The sequence below is a fragment of the Pelophylax lessonae genome (genome assembly GCF_965119305.1).
Source record: "Pelophylax lessonae genome assembly, chromosome: 10".
NCBI lineage: Eukaryota > Metazoa > Chordata > Amphibia > Anura > Ranidae > Pelophylax > Pelophylax lessonae.
In genome coordinates, this window is record NC_138777.1 from 10,824,779 (window position 1) to 10,846,752 (window position 21,974).

General features: G+C 47.2%; 1 protein-coding gene across 1 annotated transcript in view; it reads right to left on the bottom strand.

Annotated features, from left to right (window-relative positions):
• PRMT3 (protein arginine methyltransferase 3) overlaps positions 1 to 21,974 on the bottom strand; it is a 259,529-nt gene that overhangs the window by 100,326 nt on the left and 137,229 nt on the right. Inside the window, exons 11-12 of the mRNA XM_082270530.1 lie at positions 11,039 to 11,124; positions 5,983 to 6,061 (exon numbers count right to left, since the gene is read on the bottom strand). Of these exons, the coding sequence (XP_082126656.1) occupies positions 5,983 to 6,061; positions 11,039 to 11,124 (165 nt within the window). The remainder of the gene's footprint in view (positions 1 to 5,982; positions 6,062 to 11,038; positions 11,125 to 21,974) is intronic.

Genomic DNA, 21,974 nt, shown 5'->3' on the forward strand with positions numbered 1-21,974 from the left:
GGTGGCACGCTGGGACATTGATGGGGGTTGAGGGCACAATAGGGGGGCTAAAGGCTCTGTAGCAGGTTGGGGGGCACTGTGGGAGGTTGGGGGACCCTGTGGGACACTGTTGAAGGTTGAGGACACAATGAGAGGTTGAAGGCTCTGTAGCAGGTTGGGGGCACCTCCGAGGCTGGGTGGCACAGTGGTAGACTTGATGGAGGTTAAGGGCAAAATGGGGTGCTAAAGGCCCTGCAGCATGTTGGGGGGCACTGCCAGGGGCTGGGTGGCCCTGTGGAAGGTTTGGGGACACTGTTGGGAGGTTGAGGACACAATGAGGGGTTGAAGGCTCAGTAGCAGGTTAGGGGCACTGTGGGACGTTGATGGAGGTTGAGGGCAAAATGGGGGGCTAAAATCTCTGTAGCAGGTTGGGAGGCACTGTGGGAGGTTGGGGGACCCTGTGGGACATCGTTGAAGGTTGAGGACACAATAAGGGGTTGAAGGCTCTGTAGCAGGTTGGGGGGGCACCTCCAGGGGCTGAGTGGCACGTTGATGGAGGTTGAGGGCAAAATGGGGGGCTAAAGGCTCCGAAGCAGGTTGGGGGGCACTGTGGGAGGTTGGGGGACCCTGTGGGACACCGTTGAAGGTTGAGGACACAATAAGGGGTTGAAGGCTCTGTAGCAGGTTGGGAGGCATCTCCAGGGGCTGAGTGGCACTGTGGGACGTTGATGGAGATTGAGGGCAAAATGGGGGGCTAAAGGCTCCGTAGCAGGTTGGGGGCACTGTAGTTGGTTGGGGGACCCTGTGGAACACTGTTGAAGGTGGAGGACACAATGAGGGCTCTGTAGCAGGTTGAGGGGGCATCTCCAGGGGCTGGGTGGCCCTGTGGAAGGTTGGGGGACACTGTTGGGAGGTTGAGGACACAATGAGGGGTTGAAGGCTCAGTAGCAGGTTAGGGGCACTGTGGGACATTGATGGGAGGTTGAGGGCAAAATGGAGGGCTAAAGTCTCTGTAGCAAGTTGGGAGGCACTGTGGGAGGCTGTGGGACCCTGAGGGACATCGTTGAAGGTTGAGGACACAATAAGGGGTTGAAGGCTCTGGAGCAGGTTGGGGGGCACCTCCAGGGGCTGAGTGGCACTGTGGGACGTTGATGGAGATTGAGGGCAAAATGGGGGGCTAAAGGCTCCGTAGCAGGTTGGGGGGCACTGTGGGAGGTTGGGGGACACTGTGGAACACTGTTGAAGGTGGAGGACACAATGAGGGCTCTGTAGCAGGTTGGGGGGCACTGTGGGAGGTTGGGGGACCCTGTGGGACACTGTTGAAGGTGGAGGACACAATGAGGGCTCTGTAGCAGGTTGAGGGGGCACCTCCATGGGCTGAGAGGCACTGTTGGACATTGATGGAGGTTGAGGGGACACAATGAGGGGCTAAAGGCTCTGCAGCATGTTAGGGGTACTGTGGGAGGTTGAGGGCCACTGTGGGACACTGTTGGAGGTTAAGGGCACAATGGGGGACTAAAGGCTCTGTAGCAGGTTGGGGGCCACTGCCAAAGTCACTGGACTAGAGCTCAAGAGGACAGCCCCCTGCTGCAATCTCACACCTTTTAGACTTTGCTACAAAGTTATCACTGGGGGAGGGGAGACTGAGGAAATGCTTCCTCCTCCCTGCAGCAGACTGATGGCATAGTTTCAGCCAAAGCAAAATCACTGAAAACGCAAAAGGGACATATTTATACAGCAGTAAATGCGACATTCACGGCAGGTGAATCAAGAACGCCAATTTAAAATGCATGTTTTAAGAAGATTTACCTGCAGGGAACGATTGGTGAAAGTCACAGTCACTGCATTATAAATATTCCCCTAATATTCCAGGGATATAATTAACCCCAAAAAAAAACCACACAAAAATTCTTAATGGGGTTTTAGCGGCACTCAGACAGAATCGTCTTTCCTACAGCGCTCCCCGCACATGTGATAGAGGCGAGGAGGAAAATGAACAATTAGGAGCGTGTAACGTCGGAGGGTGTAATTGAATTCTTCGCATAATCGCGGGCGCTGCCTTTTGTTCGGCGGCAGCCTGGAAGCACATTACGGCACAATGGTGCTGCGGTGATGAACGCGTGCAATGAAAAGTCATTAAAGCAATGTAGTGCGTCACGCTACAATAGACTCCGGAGCCGGGCTGAGGGGCCGGGAGAGGACTGCATTGAGACGTGTCAGCATTAAACGAAACACAGCCAGCCCCACTGCCGCCAATCCCGGCAAGTATCTGATGTGCCAGGGAGCCGAAAAAAATAAAAAAAGGGCAGCAAGGACAACCGGCTCTGCACATGTGAACGTAAAACGTTCCCCCATCCCCGCCAATGGGAAACATGCGAAGTGTGAATGATTCTCTACAAAACGAGAATGTCTACAAAGTATACACATAAAATAACTACAAGTTAAAGAATAACAAAACTTAAAAAAAAAAAACCTTTAAAAAAAAATAAATAAATAATAATAAAAAAAAAAATAATGATTAAAATAAATACAAAAGAATAAAATAACCAAAAATAGTAAATAAAATAAATACAAACAAAAGAATAAAATTGCAAAAAAACAAAAATAGTACAAATCATATACAAATAAAATAATAAAAAAAATAATAAATAAAATAAACACAAAGTATTCAAACGAATAAATCAACAGCAAACAAAAATAATAAAATAACAAAAAAAAAAATAAATACAAACAAAAGATGAAAATACAAAAAAAAAAAAAAAAAAAAATAAGATGTACAAATTATATAGAAATTATATACAAAATTAATTAGAATAATAAAAAAATGTATTAACAAAATAAACACAAAGTATTCAAATGAATAAAACAACAAATAAAAATAATAATAAAAAAAGTACACTATATAAAATACAAACAAAAGATGAAAAAGATGAAAATAGCACAAAAAAGAAGTACAAATTATATACAAATGAAAAAGATAATAAAAAAATGTATTAATAAAATAAAAACACAAAGTATTTTTTTTAAATGAACAACAAATAAAAATAATAAAATAGCAAAAAAAAAGTACAATATATAAAATACAAACAAAAGATGAAAATACAAAAAAAAAAAAAAGAAGTACAAATTATATACAAATAAAATAGAATAACAAAAAAAGTATCAATAAAATAAATACAAAGTATTCAAATGAATAAAAACAACAAATAGAAATAATAAAATAATCCCCCCAAAAAAGTTAAATTATATATATATATATATATATATATATATAAAGAATAAAAAATGAATGGATATGTAAATTAATCACAAAGCATATAATGTGGATAAATATTGATAAATATTATCTGCATCATTAAACACAATTGTAACTGTCTGCAGCCACCACCCCCCACCTTCAAGCTACACACTTAGGTATTTAAGTAGAGAGTGTGGTATACCATACACCTATTCAAGTAAATACAAAGTATACAAATGAATGAAACAAATTCAAATAAAATGGCTAAAATAATAAAATAAAATAAAAATGCAAATGAATAAAATAAATACAAATAAAAGAAACACCTACTGTAAAATAATAAAATTAATAAATACAAAGTACAAAAATACAAAAAAAAATAATAATAAAATAGTAAAATAAAGAATAAAATAAATACAAAAAGCAAATAAATAAAAAGAATTCAAATCAACATAGAAAGAATGAATCACAAAAAAATAAAAAATAACTAAAAAACATAAAATAATGAAATGAGTCAAAAGTATATCAATACAAAATAAAATAAAAAATAATTACAAATAAAATATGAAAAAAATATTAATGAATAAAATACATACGTAAAATAAGAGAAAAATAAATTGAATAAAAAATTACAAAATGTAGGCCCACTTCCCTCCCCACATGCATCAATGAGCCTTGGCCGCCCATCCCCGTCACTGGTTTTCCTTCCTGGGACCACTTTTGGTCAGTCCTGACCACTGCAGACCGGGAACATCCCACAAGAGCTCCAGTTTTGGAGTTGCTCTGACCCCGTCTTCTATAGTCATTACAATGCAGTTCTTGTCAAAGTCCTTCAATTCCTTACACTCGTCCTTTTTTTTTTTCTACTTTCAACACATCAACTTCAGGGACAACATGTTCACTTGTTGCCTAATATATCCCACCCACTTTCAGGTGCCATTGTAAATTTGTAATGTGACCTTTCAGACGCCAGAATGCTACAGCTCAGGGGTCTTCAAACTACGGCCCTCCAGTTGTTTGGGAACTACAATTCCCATCATGCCTAGTCATGTCTGTGAATGTCAGAGTTTTACAATGCCTCATGGGATGTGTAGTTCTTCAACAGCTGGAGGGCCGTAGTTTGGAGATCCCTAGCTCATCAGTGTAATAATAGTGTGTGACTATGGGGGGACATTAGAGTGTAAGCTCCTCTGGTTGGGGGGACATTAGAGTGTAAGCTCCTCTGGTGGGGGGACATTAGAGTGTAAGCTCCTCTGGTGGGGGGGGGGACATTAGAGTGCAAGCTCCTCTGGTGGGGGGGGGGACATTAGAGTGTAAGCTCCTCTGGTGGGGGGGGGGGGACATCAGAGTGTAAGCTCCTCTGATGGGGGGACATTAGAGTGTAAGCTCCTCTGGTGGGAGGACATTAGAGTGTAAGCTCCTCTGGCGGGAGGACATTAGAGTGTAAGCTCCTCTTGTGGGAGGACATTAGAGTGTAAGCTCCTCTGGTGTGAGTACATTAGAGTGTAAGCTCCTCCGGTGGGGGGACATTAGAGTGTAAGCTCCTCTGCTGGGAGGGCATTAGAGTGTAAGCTCCTCTGGTGCGGGAACATTAGAGTGTAAGCTCCTCTGATGGGGGGACATTAGAGTGTAAGCTCCTCTGATGGGGGGACATTAGAGTGTAAGCTCCTCTGGTGGGGGGACATTAGAGTGTAAGCTCTTCTGGTGGAGGGACATTAGAGTGTAAGCTCCTCTGGTGAGGGGACATTAGAGTGTAAGCTCCTCTGGTGCGGGAACATTAGAGTGTAAGCTCCTACCGTGGGGGGACATTAGAGTGTAAGCTACTCCGGTGGGGGGACATTAGAGTGTAAGCTCCTCTGCTGGGAGGGCATTAGAGTGTAAGCTCCTCTGGTGCGGGAACATTAGAGTGTAAGCTCCTCTGATGGGGGGACATTAGAGTGTAAGCTCTTCTGGTGGAGGGACATTAGAGTGTAAGCTCCTCTGATGGGGGGACATTAGAGTGTAAGCTCCTCTGGTGAGGGGACATTAGAGTGTAAGCTCCTCTGGTGAGGGGACATTAGAGTGTAAGCTCCTCTGATGGGGGGACATTAGAGTGTAAGCTCCTCTGGTGCGGGAACATTAGAGTGTAAGCTCCTACCGTGGGGGGGACATTAGAGTGTAAGCTCCTCTGTTGGGAGGACAGAGTGTAAGCTCCTCTGGTGGGAGGATATTAGAATGTAAGCTCCTCTGATGGGAGGACATTAGAGTGTAAGCTCCTCTGGTAAGGACATTAGAGTGTAAGCTCCCCTGGTGGGAGGATATTAGAGTGTAAGCTCCTCTGGTGGGGGGGACATTAGAGTGCTAGCTCCTCTGGTGGGGGGGACATTGGAGTGTAAGCTCCTCTGGTGAGGGGACATTAGAGTGTAAGCTTCTCTGGTGAGGGGACATTAGAGTGTAAGCTAATCCGGTGGGGGGACATTAGAGTGTAAAAGCTCCTCTGGTGGGGGGACATTAGAGTGTAAGCTCCTCCGGTGGGGGGGAGTGTAAGCTCCTCTGGTTCAGAGTCTGATGTGAAGAATAAATCTCTCTCGGCCATGAGTTGAGTCGGAGGGATCGCTCCTGAATCTAAACAACACATTTAATTTGGGGATTTGGGAGGAGCGCGGTGCTAATGGCGCCATCGCTCATATGTAGAGCGAGGGAGCCCAGCCATGCGGAACGCCATCGGCGGGTTCACGACGTTCCCTGCAATGTTCTGTTGTGGGGGTGGAAATTTCCATACGAACCTGCTCCGCCGGGCGCCAGGAACTTGTCTCTCGCATAAATAACGGAATCCAGCATGGACTCAAACAGGAGGAAATATCCCTGCGGGAGGAAACACAGCCTGGTTAGAGCGCAAGGTGACTTCACGAAACGCCACGATGAGCGATGATTCCCGCTTCCCCCCATCTGCACCGCCATCTTTATTCTTCACCCTATCTAAAGTGGACCTCTGTCATCAGATATTATCTTCATGGTAATCCCACCCATGCTGTGTAATGTCAGTGTAACACTTTCAGGTGTTTATTACCTCTCACAGAGATAACAATGTCCCCCCAGAAGGTCGGCGCCAGCTTTGTTCAGGCATCCACCAGGATCACCGTCTACTTCCCGGACGGAGCTGTCTGCTCAGAGGTGACAAAATCATTGTAAATTCTGGTGTCTGTGAAGTTCACAAATGTCTGACACAGATCAGCCCCTCTCCCCTTGTGACAAAGTTATAGTGTGCAGTCTGATCACTAGGGGAGGAGACTGAGGAAATGCTTCCTCCTGCCTGCAGCAGACTGATGACATAAATTAAGGCTAGGCAAAGTCACTGGACTGGAGCTCAAGAGGACAGCCCCTGCTGTAGCCTCTCACCTTGTGACTTCCTACAAAGTTACAATGTACAGTCTGATCACTGGAGGAGGGGAGACTTAGGAAATGCTTCTTCCTATCTGCAGCAGACTGTTTACATCAATTTAGGCTAGGCAAAGTCACTGACCTAGAGGATAGCCCTTGCTGAAGCCTCTCACATTGTGACCTCCTGCAATGTTACAATGTACAGTCTGATCACCAGGGGAGGAGACTGTGGAAATGCTTTCTCCTGTCTGCAGCAGACTGATGACATAAATTAAGGCTAGGCAAAGTCACTGGAGCTCAAGAGGACAGCCCCTGCTGTAGCCTCTTACCTTGTGACTTCCTACAAAGTAACAATATACAGTCTGATCACTGGAGGAGGGGAGACTGAGGAAATGCTTATTTTTGCCTGCAGCTGACTGATGACATCACCTCAGCCTATGCAAATTCACAGACTGCAGCTATTTTTATTGATAAAAAGGTGGAGCATTTTTATTAATATTCCGTTTAAGAGACTGCAGACATGGTACAGGAGATGGTCAGAGACTGCAGACATGGTACAGGAGAGGGGCAGAGACTGCAGACATGATACAAGAGATGGTCAGAGACTGCAGACATGGTACGGGAGATGGTCAGAGACTGCAGACATGGTACAGGAGATGGTCAGAGACTGCAGACATGATACAAGAGATGGTCGGAGACTGCAGACATGGTACAGGAGAGGGGCAGAGACTGCAGACATGATACAAGAGATGGTCAGAGACTGCAGACATGGTACAGGAGATGGTCAGAGACTGCAGACATGATACAAGAGATGGTCGGAGACTGCAGACATGGTACAGGAGATGGTCGGAGACTGCAGACATGGTACAGGAGATGGTCAGAGACTGCAGACATGGTACAGGAGATGGTCAGAGACTGCAGACATGGTACAGGAGATGGTCAGAGACTGCAGACATGATACAAGAGATGATCAGAGACTGCAGACATGATACAGGAGATGGTCAGAGACTGCAGACATGGTACAGGAGATGGTCAGAGACTGCAGACATGATACAAGAGATGATCAGAGACTGCAGACAGGATACAAGAGATAGTCGGAGACTGCAGACATGGTACAGGAGATGGTCAGAGACTGCAGACATGATACAAGAGATGATCAGAGACTGCAGACATGATACAAGAGATGGTCGGAGACTGCAGACACGGTACAGGAGATGGTCAGAGACTGCAGACATGGTACAGGAGATGGTCAGAGACTGCAGACACGGTACAGGAGATGGTCAGAGACTGCAGACATGGTACAGGAGAGGGGCAGAGACTGCAGACATGATACAAGAGATGGTCAGAGACTGCAGACATGGTACAGGAGATGGTCGGAGACTGCAGACATGGTACAGGAGATGGTCAGAGACTGCAGACATGGTACAGGAGATGGTCAGAGACTGCAGACATGGTACAGGAGATGGTCAGAGACTGCAGACATGATACAAGAGATGATCAGAGACTGCAGACATGATACAGGAGATGGTCAGAGACTGCAGACATGGTACAGGAGATGGTCAGAGACTGCAGACATGGTACAGGAGATGGTCAGAGACTGCAGACATGATACAAGAGATGATCAGAGACTGCAGACAGGATACAAGAGATGGTCGGAGACTGCAGACATGGTACAGGAGATGGTCAGAGACTGCAGACATGATACAAGAGATGATCAGAGACTGCAGACATGATACAAGAGATGGTCGGAGACTGCAGACATGATACAGGAGATGGTCAGAGACTGCAGACATGATATAAGAGATGATCAGAGACTGCAGACATGATACAGGAGATGGTCAGACTTCAGACATGGTACAGGAGATGGCCAGAGACTGCAGACATGGTACAGGAGATGGTCAGAGACTGCAGACATGGTACAGGAGATGGTCAGAGACTGCAGACATGATACAAGAGATGATCAGAGACTGCAGACATGATACAAGAGATGGTCGGAGACTGCAGACACGGTACAGGAGATGGTCAGAGACTGCAGACATGGTACAGGAGATGGTCAGAGACTGCAGACACGGTACAGGAGATGGTCAGAGACTGCAGACATGGTACAGGAGAGGGGCAGAGACTGCAGACATGGTACAGGAGAGGGGCAGAGACTGCAGACATGATACAAGAGATGGTCAGAGACTGCAGACATGGTACGGGAGATGGTCAGAGACTGCAGACATGGTACGGGAGATCGTCAGAGACTGCAGACATGATACAAGAGATGGTCGGAGACTGCAGACATGGTACAGGAGATGATCGGAGACTGCAGACATGGTACAGGAGATGGTCAGAGACTGCAGACATGGTACAGGAGATGGTCAGAGACTGCAGACATGGTACAGGAGATGGTCAGAGACTGCAGACATGATACAAGAGATGATCAGAGACTGCAGACATGATACAGGAGATGGTCAGAGACTGCAGACATGGTACAGGAGATGGTCAGAGACTGCAGACATGATACAAGAGATGATCAGAGACTGCAGACAGGATACAAGAGATGGTCGGAGACTGCAGACATGGTACAGGAGATGGTCAGAGACTGCAGACATGATACAAGAGATGATCAGAGACTGCAGACATGATACAAGAGATGGTCGGAGACTGCAGACATGATACAGGAGATGGTCAGAGACTGCAGACATGATATAAGAGATGATCAGAGACTGCAGACATGATACAGGAGATGGTCAGACTTCAGACATGGTACAGGAGATGGCCAGAGACTGCAGACATGGTACAGGAGATGGTCAGAGACTGCAGACATGGTACAGGAGATGGTCAGAGACTGTAGACATGATACAGGAGATGGTCAGAGAATGCAGACATGATACAGGAGATGGTCAGAGACTGCAGACATGATACAGGAGATGGTCAGAGACTGCAGGCATGATACAGGAGATGGTCAGAGACTGCAGACATGATACAAGAGATGGTCAGAGACTGCAGACATGGTACAGGAGATGGTCAGAGACTGCAGACATGATACAAGAGATGGTCAGAGACTGCAGACATGGTACAGGAGATGGTCAGAGACTGCAGACATGATACAGGAGATGGTTAGAGACTGCAGACATGATACAAGAGATGGTCAGAGACTGCAGACATGGTACAGAATATGGTCAGAGACTGCAGACATGATACAGGAGATGGTCAGAGACTGCAGACATGGTACAGGAGATGGTCAGAGACTGTAGACATGATACAGGAGATGGTCAGAGAATGCAGACATGATACAGGAGATGGTCAGAGACTGCAGACATGATACAGGAGATGGTCAGAGACTGCAGGCATGATACAGGAGATGGTCAGAGACTGCAGACATGATACAAGAGATGGTCAGAGACTGCAGACATGGTACAGGAGATGGTCAGAGACTGCAGACATGATACAAGAGATGGTCAGAGACTGCAGACATGGTACAGAATATGGTCAGAGACTGCAGACATGATACAGGAGATGGTCAGAGACTGCAGACATGGTACAGGAGATGGTCAGAGACTGCAGACATGATACAAGAGATGGTCAGAGACTGCAGACATGGTACAGGAGATGGTCAGAGACTGCAGACATGGTACAGGAGATGGTCAGAGACTGCAGACATGGTACAGAATATGGTCAGAGACTGCAGACATGATACAAGAGATGGTCAGAGACTGCAGACATGGTACAGGAGATGGTCAGAGACTGCAGACATGGTACAGGAGATGGTCAGAGACTGCAGACATGGTACAGGAGATGGTCAGAAACTGAGAACATGATACAAGAGATGGTTAGAGACTGCAGACATGATAGAAGAGATGGTCAGAGACTACATAGGGAGGCCAGCAGACATCCACTTTAACCTATCCAGTCACTCAGTGCCTCATCCTCCGCTTCATTTCCAGTATAGCAGAATCTGAGAAATCAGGACAGAAACTTCTGGAAATTAAATTAAAATGAGTGCTGGGAGCTGAGTCCAATGACAGACATCCCCTGCAAGGTCCTCCCATTTATGCACGGGGGGCGTGGGGGGCTTGGACTGTTGTGGGACATACTATATAGACTCGGGGGTATTTTGTTATAAATCTGATCATGTGAAAGTACGAACGTCCCAATCATTGAGACAAATGAAGGATGGGGGCTGTCCTCAGGAGCTACAGAACACAAGCAGGTGAGAATCCTCAAACAATGTATCAGTTTGTATTACAATGTGTACAGCTGACCTGGAGAGAATTGTTTTTTTTTTTTTTCCCACCCCCGAAAAGAAACGTTATTTCACTTTAATCCCCCCATAGTAGTCACCAGGTGCTGAACCGCGCCGGCCGACACGTGCGGCACCAAACCGCGCCAATTTCTCCAAGAAGTCATTTACAAGGCAATTTCACAGGCCGCTGACCCACCTGTAGGGGGCCCCCCTGGAGAAGGGAATTATACCTGACACCTTTCCCACAATCCTTCTGGGGCGAACGTTCCACTGCCAATAAAAACGCAATGGGTTTGGTTTTCGCTGTCATTAGATCCTTTAGAGGTAATTAGAGGGAATGGAATGGGAGAGGCGTGATGGGAATATTAACAAGGGGGGAAAAAAACAAACATTACCTTCTGGAAGCTTCTGAGATATCAGAGCGGCTTAGTGGTTGGCACTTCAATTTCCGTCTGCATGGAGTCTGCATGTGTGTGAGCCATCCCTGTGTGACCCCAAAGGGGACCCTCCATGGAGTCTGCATGTGTGTGAGCCATCCCTACTGTGTGACCCCAATGGGGACCCTGCATGGAGTCTGCATGTGTGTGAGCCATCCCTACTGTGTGACCCCAATGGGGACTCTGCATGGAGTCTGCATGTGTGTGAGCCATCCCTACTGTGTGACCCCAATGGGGGCCCTGCATGGAGTCTGCATGTGTGTGAGCCATCCCTACTGTGTGACCCCAAAGGGGACCCTGCATGGAGTCTGCATGTGTGTGAGCCATCCCTACTATTTGACCCCAAAGGGGACCCTGCATGGAGTCTGCATGTGTGTGAGCCAACCCTACTGTGTGACCCCCAAAGGGGACCCTGCATGGAGTCTGCATGTGTGTGAGCCATCCCTACTGTTTGACCTTAATGGGGGCACTGCATGGAGTCTGCATGTGTGTGAGCCATCCCTACTGTTTGACCCCAATGGGGACCCTGCATGGAGTCTGCATGTCTGTGAGCCATCCCTACTGTATGACCCAAATGGGGGCCCTGCATGGAGTCTGCATGTGTGTGAGCCATCCCTACTGTGTGACCCCAAAGGGGACCCTGCATGGAGTCTGCATGTGTGTGAGCCATCCCTAATGTTTGACCCCAATGGGGGCCCTGCATGGAGTCTGCATGTGTGTGAGCCATCCCTACTGTTTGACCCCAATGGGGGCCCTGCATGGAGTCTGCATGTGTGTGAGCCATCCCTACTGTTTGACCCCAATGGGGACCCTGCATGGAGTCTGCATGTCTGTGAGCCATCCCTACTGTATGACCCAAATGGGGGCCCTGCATGGAGTCTGCATGTGTGTGAGCCATCCCTACTGTGTGACCCCAAAGGGGACCCTGCATGGAGTCTGCATGTGTGTGAGCCATCCCTAATGTTTGACCCCAATGGGGGCCCTGCATGGAGTCTGCATGTGTGTGAGCCATCCCTACTGTTTGACCCCAATGGGGGCCCTGCATGGAGTCTGCATGTGTGTGAGCCATCCCTACTGTGTGACCCCAATGGGGACCCTGCATGGAGTCTGCATGTGTGTGAGCCATCCCTACTGTGTGACCCCAATGGGGACCCTGCATGAAGTCTGCATGTGTGTGAGCCATCCCTACTGTGTGACCCCAATGGGGACCCTGCATGAAGTCTGCATGTGTGTGAGCCATCCCTACTGTGTGACCCCAATGGGGACACTGCATGGAGTCTGCATGTCTGTGAGCCATCCCTACTGTGTGACCCCAATGGGGACACTGCATGGAGTCTGCATGTCTGTGAGCCATCCCTACTGTGTGACCCCAATGGGGACCCTCTGCATGTATTCCTGACCCCTCACTATGTACAGCAAAACCATCATTTCCCCAAAAACTTCCACCTTTTATCATTAAAAAAGCCGTCCTCAAACTCCAGTCAGGGACTTTGTCTAGGCTGAGATGATGTCATCAGTCTGTTGCAGGGAGGAGATAGCATTTCCCCAGTCTCCTCCAGTGATCAGTCTGCAACATTGTAACTTTGTAGTAAAGTCAAAAGGTGAGAGGCTGCAGCAGACGGCTGTCCTCTTGAGTCTCATCTCCCCCAGTGACTTTGCCTAGGCTGAGGTGATGTCATCTGTCTGCTGCAGGCAGGAGGAAGCTTTTTCTCAGTATTTCCTCCCTCAGTGAGCTTGTCTAGGCTGAGATGATGTCCTCAGTCTAGAAGGATTTGCACAGTTCTCCTCTCCCAAGTGTCTTTGCCTAGGCTGAGATGTCATTGGTCTGCTGCAGGCAGGAGGAAGCATTTCCTCAGTCTCCCCTCCCCCCCTGACTTTGCCTAAGGCTGAGATGATCTTGGCGGTCTGCTGCAGACAGGAGGAAGTGTTTTCTTATTCCCCCTTCCCCCACTGACTTTGCCTAGGCTGAGATGATGTCATTAGTCTGCTACAGGCAGTAGGAAGCATTTCCTCAGTCTCCTCTCCTCCAGTGATCAGTATGCAACATTGTAACTTTGTTATAAAGTTAAAAGGTGAGAGGCTGCAGCAGAGGGCTGATCTCTTCAGTCTTACCTCCCCAAGTGACGTTGCCTAGGCTGAGATGATGTCATTGGTCTGCTGCAGGCAGGAGGAAGCTTTTCCTCAGTATCCCTTCCCTGAGTGACTTTGTCTAGGCTGAGATGATGTTATCAGTCTAACCTTTCCCAATTTCTTTCCCTGGGCTGAAATGAGGTCATCAGTCTGCTGCAGGTAGGAGGAAGCATTTGCGCAGTCTCCATTCCCCCAGTGACTTTGACTAGGCTGAGATGATGTCATTGATCTGCTGCAGACAGGAGGAAGTGTTTTCTCACTCTCCCTTCACTCAGTGACTTTGCCTAGGCTGAGATGATGTCATCAGTCTGCTGCATGCAGGAGGAAGTTTTTTCTTATTCTCCCTTCCCCCTTTGCCTACGCTGAGACGATGTCATCAGTCTGCTGCAGGCAGAAGGAAGCATTTCCTCAGTCTCCTGTACCCCAGTGATCAGTCTGCAACATTGTAATTTTGTCGTAAAAAAGAAAGGTGAGAGGCTGCAGCAGAGGGCTGTCCTCTTGAGTCTCATCTCCCCAAGTGACTTTGCCTAGGCTAAGATTATATCATCTGTCTGCTGCAGTTTGGAGGAAGCATTTTCTCAGTCTCCCCTCCTCCAGCGACCTTGCCTAATCTGAGATAATATTATCAGTCTGCTGCAGGCAGGAGGAAGCTTTTCCCTTAGTATCCCCTTCCCAGTGACTTTGCTTAGGCTGCAGGTAGGAGGAAGCATGCCATCAGTTGCCAAACCCCCAGTGACTTTGCCTAGGCTGAGATGATGTCATCAGTCTGCTGCAGGCAGAATGAAGCATTTCACCAGTCTCCTCTCCTCCAGTACATTTATGTATGCTGAAATTATGTCATTGGTCTTCTTAAGGCAGGAAAAAGTGTTATCTCCCCCCCATCTCAGGTGACTTTGCCTAGGCTGTGATGATATCATTATAATGCTACTCCCAAGTGACTTTGCCTAGGCTGAGATGTCATTGGTCTGCTGCAGGCAGGAGGAAGCATTTCCTCAGTCTCCCCTCCCCCAGTGGCTTTGCCTAGGCTGAGATGTCATTGGTCTGCTGCAGGCAGGAGGAAGCATTTCCTCAGTCTCCCCTCCCCCAGTGGCTTTGCCTAGGCTGAGATGTCATTGGTCTGCTGCAGGCAGTCGGAAGCATTTCCTCAGTCTCCCCTCCCCCAATGACTTTGCCTAGGCTGAGATGATGTCCTCAGTCTAGAAGGATTTGCTCAGTACTCCTCTCCCCAGTATCTTTGCCTAGGCTGAGATGATGTCATTGGTCTGCTGCAGGCAAGAGGAAGCATTTCCTCAGTCTCCTCTCTCCCCTAGCGATTCGATTGCAATATAGTAAACTTAAAGCAAGGTGAGAAGCTGAAACAGAGGCTGATCTGTGTCCGTTTTTTGAGAATACGGCCAAGAACCAAACAGGCACCAGTATTTACATGACTGTCATCTCTGATTCGGCAGGAAGCAGATGATGACCCTGGAGGATGCCTGAACAAAGATGGTGCCGTCCTTCTGGAGGTTAAAGATCTGAAGTCCCAACCCCTTAATTACTCCATCCACAGGAAAAAAAAAAAATCAGTTTGTGGGTCGAAGTCATAGAAATATAAAGAAAGTTCTTAAAAACCAACTTTGAAATAAAGCAAATCTCCCCAGTTTTATATTTTGCCCCTAAAGCCACCAATTCAGCGTCGCAGGCTGTGGCGCGCTCCTCCCTGGCAGGAAGGGGTTAAACCCAACTCTCTAAGCGGACAGATGCTGAACCATAAAACGCCGCCTCTAATTTCATCATTAATCCCAGAAATGCGCAAAACCACCGAGGAGGGGAGGTAAAAAAAAAAAAAAAGTATGAAGTCACCATGGCAACAGCCATTAACAATATGGAGGCTCAGGAGGCGAAAACAGCGAAGCGAGCGCCGGAGTCTCACAAACTACAAATGGTGCCATTGGAGTCCGGAAAACGGTAAATTAAAGGTTAACTCCACTTTGGTGGGGGAAAAATAAAAAATAGCAAATAAAGAAAAAAACAATACAGTGTATATAAATGTGATACAAATCATATTGTAACTGAATGTTATTAACCACTTGTGGACCGGAAGGATTTGCCCCCTTTAAAGACCAATATTTTGCAATTCGGCACTGCGTGACTTTAACGGACAATTGCGTGGTCATGTGACGCTGTCCCCAAATAAATTTGATGTCCTTTTTTTCCCACAAATAGAGATTTCTTTTGGTGGTATTTGATCACCTCTGCGATTTTTACGCTATAAACAAAAAAAAAAAAAAAAAAAAAAAAAAGCAACAATTCTGAAAAAAAAAAAATAAAAAAAAAAAAAAAAACAATATTTTTCACATTCTGCTATATATAACATTCCCAAAAAAAAAAAAAAAAAAAAAGTTTAAAAATAAAAATTTCTTAACATTTTAGGGCAATTTGTTTTCTGCTACATATTTTTGGTAAAAAAAAACAAAAAAAAACAAAAAAAAAATCGCAATAATCGTATTTTGATTGGTTTGCGCAAAAGTTATCGCGTCTACAAACTACAGGAAAGATTTCTGTCATTATTATTGTTTTTATTTTATTTTTTTACTAGTAATGGCGGCGATCTGCGATCTTTAGCGGGACTGCGACATTGCGGCGGACAGATCGGACACCTGACATTTTTGACACTTTACCCCTAGGCTCACATTTCACCCCTTGATCACCCACACTGTTAACCCCTTCCTTGCCAGTGTCATTATTACAGTAACAGTGTATATTTTTAGCACTGATTACTGTAGTAATGTCACTGGTCCCCCCAAAAGTGTCAAAAAATTGGATTTTTGTAAGATCTTACCGTAAAATCCTTTTCTCTTAGCTCATTGACAGACGTAGTCCTCTTTGATTCTCATCAATAGGGTTATGCTGCCCTCTACAGGAGTAGGACTAGGCAGAAAAAAAAAAATGTTCTGGCTCCACCTTAGGGGCAGTCCCAGAGGGTATATCCTCTCTCTCTCTGCTACAGGATGTTAGTTATGTCACAAAGCAGTGTCAGAGAATTTAACCCAACCCAACTCAATGATAGAGGGGCGGGTACTACGTCTGTCAATGAGCTAAGAGAAAAGGATTTTACGGTAAGATCTTACAAAAATCCAATTTTCTCTGTCGCTCATTGACAGACGTAGTCCTCTTTGATTCTCATCAATAGGGACGTCCCAAAGCAGTGCCACAAATGAGGGGTGGGATTGACGGAAATCAAAATCCAATCTAGAAGGCCCAACCGGTGCCAACTAGAAGTTTAAAGGCTCATCAGACAAAAAGGGATGAGACTCAAATAAAATTCCAACGGAAAAAAACCCTCGAGGCAGACCACTGGTCTCCTCAAATTGCGGCCTGCAAAACCTTGCGGCCAAACGAGGCATCCGACGATGCCATTACATCAACTTTATAATGTTTTGTAAAGGTATGCACCGACGACCAGGTAGCCGCCTTGCACACCTGGACCACTGACGCCTGATGGCGAAAGGCCCATGACGCACTAAGCGACTGAGTGGAATGCGCCTTAACAGGGAACGGGGGCTCCCGACCCTTAATAGAATAAGCCTGTACCACCGTCTGTCTGATCCATTTGGAAATAGTCGCGGCAGATGCAGGCAACCCCTTTTTGGGCCCATCCGGGACCACAAAAAGTGAATCCGTCTTGCGAAACGAGTCCGTTTTCAAGTATACCCTGATCGCCCGAACCACATCCAAGGAGTGTAAGGCAAACTCCCGATGGTGGCTGGGTTTAGGACACAGGGAAGGTAATACAATTTCCTCATTCAGATGAAATTCTGAAACCACTTTTGGTAGGAAGGATGGATTCGGACGAAGAACCACCTTATCTCTATGAACCACCAGATATGGGGAAAGACAAGCTAATGCGGCCAGTTCTGACACCCTGCGTGCAGAAGTAATAGCCACCAAGAAGGCCACCTTCTGGGACAACGTAGGTAAAGGAATCTCCCTAATATCTTCAAAGGGAGGTTTCTGAAGAACCGACAATACTAGATTAAGATCCCAGGGTGGTAAAGGTGCGCATTGGTGGGGCCAGATGTCGCACCCCCTGGATGAAATTCCTCACCAAGGAATGAGTAGCCAAAGGTTTCTGAAAGAAGATAGCTAATGCTGAGACCTGACCCTTGATAGTGCTCAAGGCCAGTTTCTGCTCAACTCCTTGTTGCAGAAAAGCCAATATTCGATTAACCGAATAGGAACGTGGGTGGAACCCCAGGGGTTCACACCATGCAATGTAGGACTTCCATGTGCGATGATAAATCTTTCTGGAAGTCGCTTTCCTTGCTTTAACTAGAGTAGGAATAACTGAAGCTGACAATCCCTTGTCCTTCAGCACCTTGGGTCTCAATAGCCAGGCCGTTAAAGCCAGCGATCGTAAAGCAGGATGGAAGATCAGTCCCTGAGACAGTAGGTCTTCCCTGAGAGGAAGTCTCCACGGGACGTCCGCAACCAGTCTGACCAAGTCGGCGTACCAGGCTCGACGAGGCCAGTCCGGAGCTACCAGGATTACTGGAATTCCTTCCCCCTCTATCCTGCGAAGAAGTCTTGGCAGTAACCTGAGAGGAGGGAAGGCATACATTAGCTGGTATTGCCCCCACGGGGCGACCAGTGCGTCTGCGGTCTCTGCTAGAAGATCGCGGGAGCGAGCCACAAATCTCCGTACTTTCCTGTTGAATCCAGATGCCAACAGATCCACATCCGGGGTGCCCCAACGTAGGCACAATTGGTGGAAAACTTCTGGATGGAGGGACCATTCCCCCTGATCCAGAATCTGACGGCTGAGATAATCTGCCTGCCAATTCTCCACCCCCGGAATGAACACCGCGGAGAGAGCTGGAACAAACCGTTCCGCCCAGCGAAGAATGCAAGCCACTTCCCTGGCCGCCCGGACACTCTTGGTGCCCCCTTGGCGATTGACATAAGCCACGGCCGTGGCGTTGTCCGACTGGATCCGAACCGAGCTGCCCTGGAGTTGCTCGGTCCAGTGAATCAAACAAAGTCTGATCGCTCTCAGTTCCAATACATTTATCGGCAACCTGGATTCTTACGGGGACCAAAGTCCCTGGGCGGATAATCGACCGAGAATTCCTCCCCATCCGGATAGACTGGCATCCGTGGTCACAATCGTCCAATATATTGGCAGAAATGACTTCCCCTGGCTGAGCATCGGAGATCGAAGCCACCAAACCAGAGACTCCCTGGTCTGTTTGCTCAATCGGATCCGATTGTCCAGGGATTCCGGATTCCGATTCCATTTGAGAAGAATCTCTTCCTGAAGGATTCGGGTATGGGACTGGGCAAATGGTACTGCTTCGAAGGAAGCCACCATCAACCCCAGAACCCTCATGCAAGTCCGAAGAGAAGGCCAGCTGTTGGATAGTAACAACTGAATTGCTGATTGAATCTTCCGGAAGAAATACTCTTGCCCTGGATGTGTCTAGAATTAGACCCAGATATTCAAGCCTCCTGGTGGGGACCAGAAATGACTTTTGCCGGTTCACCAGCCACCCGAATTCCTGTAAAGAGATCATAGTAATCTCTAGGTTTTGTAACAGAGTCTGCGGAAACTCTGCATGAAGCAGAAGATCGTCTAGGTAACCTAGAATCGATATGCCTCGTTGACGCAGCAGTGCCAACATTGGGGCCAACACCTTCGTGAAGACCCGAGGAGCCGTGGCGAGACCGAACGGTAACGCCGCAAACTGATAATGGTTCTCTTCTACGGAGAAACGTAGAAACCGCTGATGTCCTGCGTAAATGGGAATGTGAAGATAGGCATCCTTGATGTCTATGGACGCTAGGAAATCCCCCTGATGCAGGGAGGCCGCTACTGTGCGAATGGACTCCATCCTGAATTTTCTTATGTTGACAAAAGAATTGAGTGTATATTAAAAAAGAATAGCGCGCAAATGCAAAAGAAATTACTACCAGATCTGAAGAGAGTCCATAAATAAAAATGGGGGTTTGGTCCCACCATATGGCCATATCGTGCTCAAGCCCACTACTGCGTCAAAGTACCCCATTATCAGTGGGTCCTACACTATCCATGAAAAAGAGATGAATCCAGCCTTTCTAACCCTTGGAGATAATACTCCTTGCTGGGAAATATGTGCAAATGCACTACTATACCGAATATATAATAAACAGGCAAAAAATTTGGGGGAGCATACACATGTCTTTTGGTTCATAGCTGCAGCAGCTTTGGAAATACATGGGTATGCTCCCTCAAATTTTTTGCCTGTTTATTATATATTCGGTCTGACCAGACTATCGAGGTTGAGCAGCCCTCCCCACCCCCCACACACACCTGTACTCAATCAGTGTCCACCATCAAGGGGATATAGGAGGAGTCCCCTGTAGTGCATTTGCACATCTTTCCCAGCAAGGAGTGTTATCTCCAAGGGTTAGAAAGGCTGGATTCATCTCTTTTTCATGGATAGTGTAGGACCCACTGATAATGGGGTACTTTGACGCAGTAGTGGGCTTGAGCACGATATGGCCATATGGTGGGACCAAACCCCCATTTTTATTTATGGATTGTCTTCAGATTTGGTAGTAATTTCTTTTGCATTTGCGCGCTATTCTTTTTTAATATACATGTCTTTTGGTTCATAGCTGCAGCAGCTTTGGAAATACATGGGTATACTCCCCCAAATTTTTTGCCTGTTTAAAAGAATTGAGTGCCCTTAAGTCCAGAATTGGACGCACCTTGCCCTCTTTCCTGGGTATTGTAAATAGGTTTGAATAAAAACCTTGAAAACGTTCTGCCCAAGGAACGTGGACCACCACTCCTTGTTGCAGTAAATCCGTGACCGCCCCCCGCAAAGCTACTAGGCGATCCGGGGATAGTCGGATATTGGAAGGGAGGAATCGCACCGGTGGAAGAGATCGAAACTCGATCTTGTACCCTGACCTTATGACTTCGCAAACCCATTTGTCCGGGATTCTGGAAAGCCATGGATCCGGGAACCGGCGAAGACGTCCCCCCACCCCAGTTATGGGTGGGGGCGCACCTTCTGGCTTTAGAAGTCTTATTTTCAGGTCTAGAAGAATCAGACTTTTGCTTGCCCGACCAGCGTCCCCTGAAACCTCCCGAAGGAGCTTTGGAGGACTTTGTTTTTTCACCCGTGGGACGAAAAAATTTCTTATGAGCGGAGAAAGAAGGCCCCCGTCTTTGACGAGGTCCTTTACCCTTAGTACTTTGTGGTAAAAAAGTGCTCTTTCCACCAGTGAGATCCTTGGTGATCTCATCTAAGTTGGCTCCGAATAGACGCTCTCCTAAAAAAGGGAGATTAGCCAATGCTTTCTGGGAGCCTTGGTCAGCTGACCAACATTTTAGCTACAGTGTACGCCTGAGGACCACTGCTGAAACTGATGCTCGCGCCAACAATGGAGTGGCGTCTAACGCCGCATCACATACAAACTGTAACCCCTGTATCATTTGTTCCAACAAATCTGATACCGCCTGAGGGACATCTTCTAAGTCCCGGCGTAACCACTTGGTCCATTCAGTTACAGTTTGCGAAACCAGACCAATAGCAATTATTGGTCTGAAAGCTGATCCAATCAAGGAAAAAACGGCACGAGACATAGCTTCTATCTTGCGATCCACTGGATCCTTAAAAGACGGAGCGTCTTCCAATGGAATGACCGTAGCTTTATTTAATCTAGAAATTGGTGAATCCACCACCGGTGGTACTGTTCATTTCTTAAGGAGGGCTTCCTCAAACGGATAACGCCTAATAATGCGTTTGGAAATAGCAGGGGTGCGTTTTGGCTGACTCCATTCTTCCTTGATTGGATTACCAAAACATTTGGGCAATGGAAATACTTTCGCCATTTTGGTGCGTTTTTTAGTACCAAAGGGAATTTCAGTCTCAGCTACTTCCGACGGTGTAACCTGTAATCTTAAGGTTTCTCGGACAGATACAATTAGTGCGTTTACCAACGCTTCCTCTCGGCTATGGCTGATGCCGAAACATCCTCCTCACTGTCTGAAGAGACAGTACCCGAGACACAAATCCCAGATGAGGTACCTGCAACTGCAGGAATAGGCTCAGACTCTGAATCCGAAGTTTCAGATAAAATGGGGGTAGGCGGGGGTCGCTTCCTTGCGCCCTGTCCCTGACAAGCCACTTCCACCCGGGATATAAAGGTTTCCATAACTGCTGACAATGACTCAATAGTAAGCGGGGTGCTGGAGGGTCCTGCAGCCACCTCGAGGGGATCAGGTGGAGATACATGTGTGGCAGGGTCCATGTTAATCCAGGATACTTGCCAGAAATTATTATTTTTTTTTTTTTAAATAAAACTTTTTTTTTTTTTTATCTGTATCCCACCAGCGCAATAGCGCCCCCCAGTGTACCTGCTTCTTGACCCCCACAGAGAGAGAGAGAGACCCCAAAGGCTCACCACCCGATGCAGAGAAGTTTTCCTATCAACTGCAGTCAGCGTCTGTCTTGTGCAGACTGGGAAGTCCTGTGCTAGGTTTCCCGGGTAAAAGGAAGTGGCTCCGCCCCCTGTGTACGCCTTCCGGCGTTCCCAGCTGCTCCTCGAGGTTAGCTGGGCACCTCAAACA